At 39.0% G+C, this 6,839-nt stretch overlaps 1 protein-coding gene across 1 annotated transcript; it reads left to right on the top strand.

Moving 5' to 3' along the window:
- Positions 1-6,783, top strand: mep1bb (meprin A subunit beta b). Its single transcript, XM_063885940.1, has 14 exons — positions 1-150; positions 238-256; positions 567-617; positions 721-764; positions 859-937; positions 1,734-1,851; positions 1,966-2,144; positions 2,611-2,829; positions 3,057-3,209; positions 3,881-4,096; positions 4,191-4,658; positions 4,766-4,945; positions 5,218-5,377; positions 6,286-6,783. Exons 1-14 carry the CDS (start codon positions 79-81, stop codon positions 6,506-6,508), a joined length of 2,181 nt encoding a protein of 726 aa, XP_063742010.1. The 5' UTR covers positions 1-78; the 3' UTR covers positions 6,509-6,783.
- The last annotated feature ends 56 nt before the right edge of the window (positions 6,784-6,839 follow it).

The raw sequence follows: 6,839 nt of genomic DNA, 5'->3' as shown, positions 1-6,839 counted from the left end.
CTCGTTTCTGCCTTCTGGGTGTCTGTAATAGCTCAATACATCGTCTGCAGTGTCCCATGTAGAGGGACATTTTAGGACATGGCAGGGAGAAAAGCTACGTGTGTATTTGTTCTTCACATTACTCTCTTATTTGGTGCTACCCTTTGCTTGGTGAGGAATTGCTTTTTTTTGTACTATAGTTTGATAACTAGAAACTTGAAATCAATAACATGTATGTTTTTGTTGTCTTTTGTTTAGCCCACACCAAAAATATTGGGTGAGTTATTTACTTCTTCAAGCAAGACATAGCCTGCATTTACTTTTTAAAGAATTTTTTGGGCAACCAGTGCCTTTAATATAGTGCAGTTCAGAAACGGGGAGACAGAGGGGAAGACGCGCGGCAAAGGGACTCAGGCCGGATTCCAACCTGGGTCCACCGCATGGGGATCAAACCCCAGTATATGGCCGCCTGCTGTACCCACTGAGCTATACGACGGCCAGCCTGCATTTACTTTTGCCACTATTCTGATTTCTTTTTGTTTTCAGTAAAAGTTTCTTTACATTTATTTTCATACCCAATTTCACAGATTATGATGTTGACGGTGGACGGGACCTTGACATTTTTGACATCAATGAAGGTAAGAAGACATTTCTAATCCGCATACCTCCACATTATTGGTTTTTAGTGTAATTTTCAGAGACCATTGTTTACCATTTGTTTCTTGTGCTTGGTGTCCATAGAGGCAGGGTTGAATCTTGTAGAGGGGGACATCGTGCTTGATGAGGTATGTTAATTCAACTTGTTTTATTTCATAATGTGGAATAAAGCTTGATGGTAATGTTCCTGTCTTTATGATTGTTTTTTATTGACTGCTACAGAGGCAAACGAGAAATTCCATAATAGGGGATGAATACAGGTGGCCAAAGACAATCCCATACTACATGGAAGATGACTTAGGTAAGAGTGGCTGTTAAAGCCTGGATTTACAAGATGTTTTACCTAACACCATATAAAGCAGTTACATAAGCTCCATCTTTGACCAACTAGGGTGTTAAATTGCTGCTTACACGTCGTTGAATGATAATAATGATCCAACAATATAATGATAAACAATGACCGGTTTTTCTGCATAATGAATGCTTTCCCTTTTGGTTCTTTATGTACATTTTTAAATGCAGGACTTGCAGTTAAGTATATTATATAGTGTTTTAAAAATGTTACACAACTTTAAGTGACTTTAGCCCATGTGTCTTAGGGACATTGGCTTCACTCCCTCACTATTTTAGGTCCCCTAGACCTATTGTTTTAAGTTTAAATGACTATTGCACAATTCAACTTTTTTTCCCCAACTAAATGTTGTTTCTATTTTCCTCTGACGTCATTGAGTGGTGACACTTGCTATAGACTGAGCCAAGTGACAACACATGGAAACAACCAGAAATCATTTTTTAATGACCAAACAAAGAAATGTTCAATGTTTTATATGTTATATCGGAGATGCATTAACTCATATGTTAAGTAACAAATGATTAAACAACCAGAAACAAGCTGATATTATTGTAACCAGAGCAAATAAAGATATTTCCAATATCTGCATATACCGGTATGTTTAGAGCTGAGGGAGAACATATGCACCACAAGGGGTGTAATGTTTAAATAATTAAACAAAGGACTTTTATGAATATTCCCAGCATTAATTTATACAGAATAGGATCTGTGAGACATGTTTCATGTTTTCACATCTTCTCTTCAGAGATCAATGCAAAAGGTGTGATTCTGAAGGCTTTTGAGCAGTACCGGCTCAAGACCTGCATTGAGTTCAAGCCTTGGAGCGGAGAAGACAACTACATTTCAATTTTTAAAGGCAGCGGGTAAGGCTTAACTTATTTTTCCTTAATAATTCATTATTTATACTCTATTTTAGAATTAAAACTTAAAATCTCAGTGGGATGTTCCTTAAAGCCTTGATTTTCTTTATCCAAAAGCTGTTTCTCCTCTGTGGGAAACCGGCGAGTTGGGAAACAGAGGTTGTCGATAGGGAGTAACTGTGACCGCATTGCCACCATTGAACATGAGTTCCTTCATGCTCTGGGTTTCTGGCATGAACAGTCGAGGGCAGACCGTGATGATTATGTCAATATCATGTGGGACCTTATCTCAGACGGTAATGAACCTCCCACTGCTACTTTGACAACTAAAACAGAATAAATGATTGGATAATTCTTTAAATGCATATTCTAACAAATCAGTAAAAACAAGCACTTTAGTTTATGTTAGAATGTTGTTACATAAAACTTCATCCAGTAGTTGATTTATTGCTTGATTGATGCATGTGTTGTTTACTTCTGCACAACCTTAGCTAGATAAGCAAAAGACATGATCAGCATAAAGGAATATCACATCTTGTATCTTAGTTGCATTGACCTCGCTCCTCAAATCATTACTAAATCAGATCTGTCATTAAAGGAAATTGTACTATAATGCATAAGCAATCATTTATCAGGACTTTAAAGAGGTTCAGCTTAGTAGACAACTTTGATTAGTGATCCTAACAAACATCTCTAATCTGCCCCCGCATTGTGAGAATGAGGTCAACTGCACTGACACCTCTCTTTATCCCTGATCTACAGGAAGGGAACACAACTTTAACACCTACAATGACACCACCTCCAGCTCTTTGGGAGTGCCCTATGACTACGGCTCCATGATGCACTACAGTAAAAACGCTTTCCGCAACGGCACTGAGCCCACCATCGTCACCAAGATCCCTGCTTTTAGTGATGTCATTGGCCAGCGTATGGAGTTCAGTGACAGCGACCTGCTCAAGCTGCACCGCCTCTATAACTGCAGTAAGAGGCAACAACAAAAGTTACATTTTATCATCTTGAAGAGAAGTATTCTTTCAGTTCATACCACTATTGCTCAATCCTTTATCAACTGTCCATTAGATGGCTTATCTTTAGATTATTTGCCAAATGGAAAAATGTTGATAAGCAAAACATTGTCTTGAATAACTGATCAGTTTATAGCAGTGCAAAGATCTAAACCTGTATATTTTTATGTAATGTTTTTATAGCCCAAGGGTCCACTTTTCTGGACTCATGTGACTTTGAACGTGAGAACATCTGTGGTATGATCCAGGGAGAAGGGAAAACAGCAGACTGGGTTAGGATTGCCCAAGTTGAGGGAGGACCCGACACTGACTACTCCAACATGGGCAAATGCAGCGGTGAGAATCATCGTGCAGGGAAATACATACACATGATGCAGTCAAGTGCAGGGCTATGCCTCAAACATTACTTTTTCATTTATTTCAAGTCTGTTTCAAAAAAATATGCACATACCCATACTGTATGTCTGAAAATTCCGGTTGACAAAAAGTCCAACCAAAGCTAAAGTCTCACTTCAACAGTCAAATCAAGCGGGTACCTTCTTGATACTGTCATCTAAGTATGAAATTCTCCTTTTGTGATATAATGCCAACACAACCAAGCAACAAGAATACATAGAGGCAATTTCAACAGCCAAATTATGAAAGATATCCACCTGATTTATTTAAGTTGAAAGGAGCAAGCCTCTTCCCAACTGAGCTCTAAAATGCAATTGAAAACAACATTGTTCCCAATCTCCTATATTAAATATGCATCAGGAGGGGATCTCTTCACAGCCAGTTTGGGCAGGAAACACAATAACAGCAACCGAAAATGCCTCTTTAATAGGCATGTGTGAGCTGTCTTTAAGATAGACTTGGTTGGTTAATACCTATTTAATAATTTAAATAGGATACATTGGGTTTTTAAACTTCCTCTTATCAATTTCTGTGCAAAAAGCATTAAAATAACATTTAGACCTAATGCTTCAGTACTGACTTTCTTAATCAAGTGAAATTTGCATCTTTAGGCTCGGGGTATTTCATGCATTTCAGCACTAGTGCAGCCAGTAATGGGAATACGGCTCTACTGGAGAGCAGGATCCTTTACCCCAAAAGAGGATACCAGTGTCTGCAGTTCTTCTACTACAACAGCGCCGGCCCCAGCGACTCACTGAAGATCCATGTCAGAGAATATGACACAACCAACCCCAACGGAAAACTGCGCCTTATACAGACCATAGATGGTGAATGTTACTGCATTTTACTACAGCTCAAAGTGTTACAATTTTTGCTTCTGAAACTTGCTGTTCAATAGAATCTATGTTTTGATCTCAACAGGATCCCCTCAGGAGCAGTGGCAACTGCACCATGTGAGTCTAGACGTCAAAACAAAATTCCGTGTTGTCTTTCAAGGGACCAAAGAGGGTTCTGGGCCCTCGGTAGGCGGTATGTCCCTGGATGACATCAACCTCTCTGAGACCACCTGCCCAGAGTTTATATGGCGGGTGAAAAACTTCACTAATGTTATGGATAGCACCCCGACAAACACAGCTATCTTCAGCCCTCCATTCACCTCTAAGGAAGGTTACACCTTCCAAATGGTGCTTTACCCTAGCGGTAAGACAGGCTACCCAGGGGAGTTGTCGGCCTATGCTCATTTAGTGGCCCGTGAAGGGGACATTGGACAAAAATGGCCATGCCCCTGGAAACAGATAACCATGATGCTGATGGACCAGCACCCACACATTCAAAAGCGCATGTCCAACCAGCGCAGTGTCACCACTGACCCCAACATGAAGGCAACAGGTGCAGCAACATCAACTGTCAAAAAGATTCAAGTTGATTATTGTTTACGTGAAAAACCAAATCATGAAATACTATATTAAAAAACCTGTCAATATTCTATTAAACAGGCTCTGACACATTTTTCTGGGACGACCCTCGCAAGGTGGGCTTTGAGGTTACACATACAGATGGCTCCAAGTATTTCCGTGGGCCAGGTGCCGGCACTGCAGTGTATCTCACCCACCTCAGAGCCAAGAGCAGGGATTTTATAAAGGGGGGAGATGCCATCTTTCTCCTTACCATGGAGGGTAAAAGCACCATATTACACTTTACACTGTGTTTAAACTGTTAAAGGTTGTGAAGACTGTATTGCAGTTCTTGTGTTAAAAAATAAAACATATCCATCCTGTCATTTCAAATAATTATTCATTACTATGCTAAATAATCATCTGTGGCTACTGCACAAAACTGCATATTTGTGAGATCATTGACAGCAGCGTTGCATGATTTATTTAGCCACTTGTCAGAGAACACTACAGTCAATGCAATAACCGCTCTTTCATTTGCTTTCTCTCTTCAGACGTGTCTCATTTGACACTGACCCAGCCTATACCTCCCACAACCCAGAAACCTGCGACAACCCAGAAACCTGCGACCACTGCAACCCCTAATGTCTGCCTCAATGTGCAGTGTCTGAATGAGGGTGTCTGTGTGGTGGCTGAAGGGAAGGCTGCCTGCAGGTGAGAGCTATGACTACACTCACTGATCTGAATGCAAAAGGCAGGGAGCCTCTAGGCTTCTGTTAGATTGTTAATGAGCAATCCGCATTCTCTTCTATAAAACAATATTACTTTGTGGTATTATAATTTAAGATCATTTAATTTTTTTAATAGCTTTAATGTAACCCAGTGACTCAAAATCAGTGCAACATTATCTTACTACACTGAACACGTACGCTTTATTCGATATTAAGTCTATTTTGTATGTTTATTGTCATGAAAAAAATCTGCAGTTTTATAGATCTTAAGGTTGTTGAAGCACAATACTTTTAATGGCCAAAAACATAGGTTGAAACAATCAATCAATAAATACCTGTCTGATTTTATTCAGTTTAAATAAATGATTAATATAAAATAAAAGGGGGACTAAAATCCAATAATGCCCAGAACGTAATACATTGTTATATTTTATAATTCTCTGCTGGAAAGCAACCGAGTGTATTGCAAGACAGCTCTATTTTCTATTGTTTTGATATGGTCACCGTGTAATATTTAGTAGACTCTTTTCAGTGTTCTGTGTATACTCAGTTTTTATTATTGTGTTTTTTCATTTATGATCGCCTTCAAAATCTACATAAGGGGACAGGATACACCACGACCAAAACAGAGCCATTGATGCCCCCAAGTCCTATACACACAGTCCCTTCTTAAATCAAATATTTTAGGAAAAAGTAGTTCTAGCTTCATATAAATGAAGCTAGAAAAACTATAGCAAAAACATCTTCCCCTTTTGATTAACTTTCAACTTGTTTCATTAGTTTAAGTTCTTGTAATATTGAATTCCCCTTATTTTCTATCACCTTATATAATTGCTGGGAAAACCTTTGGGTCTATTTTTTGTCTCTCGTCCTCTCTTTTCTTCTTTCCAGGTGTTTGGTGGGTGATGACTGGTGGTACTACGGGAACAGCTGTCAGCACAAGGGCTCATCCTCAGATAAAACCACCCTTGCACTTGCCTCCTCTCTGTCTGTACTGGGAGTAATGCTAGTAGTGACAGCAGTCAGTGTCATCTGTTTGAAGAAGAAATATAAGAAACGCAGTAACGCAAACAGTGTTGTCATGGAGAACAGGGGCTGTAGTGCGGATCGCTGAACTATCCATTGAAAACTTTTTGAACAAAAGAAAATGATATTTTAATTTCAATGATTATGCTAAATGTATCATTCAAGTCCAATGATTTTGATAAACCGCTTGTGGAGCAGGCTTTGGATTTCTAGATAAGACTTTTACCTCCGGTGCTAAAAGGTAAAGCAATTCCATACTTAAATGATCATACTACTATATGAGATTGCCCTCCTCTGGTCATTCAATGTAAAAACACTCGAGCGAACCAAATATCTAATTTTAAATAAACTATTTTGAAATTCCGAAGTCTAATACGAATCTTTTCACATTTAACATATCATCGAGACACATCCAAGAC

The sequence above is a fragment of the Eleginops maclovinus genome, chromosome 6, assembly GCF_036324505.1.
Source record: "Eleginops maclovinus isolate JMC-PN-2008 ecotype Puerto Natales chromosome 6, JC_Emac_rtc_rv5, whole genome shotgun sequence".
Classification (NCBI taxonomy): Eukaryota; Metazoa; Chordata; class Actinopteri; order Perciformes; family Eleginopidae; genus Eleginops; species Eleginops maclovinus.
This window is presented reverse-complemented; position numbering and strand designations above follow the sequence as displayed.

Coding starts and splice junctions, on each gene's coding strand:
- mep1bb (XM_063885940.1), top strand. CDS start 79: ATGGCAGGGAGAAAAGCTACGTGTGTATTTGTTCTTCACATTACTCTC. Junction 2,145..2,610: donor GTGGGACCTTATCTCAGACG/GTAATGAACCTC, acceptor CCTGATCTACAG/GAAGGGAACACAACTTTAAC. Junction 3,210..3,880: donor CAACATGGGCAAATGCAGCG/GTGAGAATCATC, acceptor TTGCATCTTTAG/GCTCGGGGTATTTCATGCAT.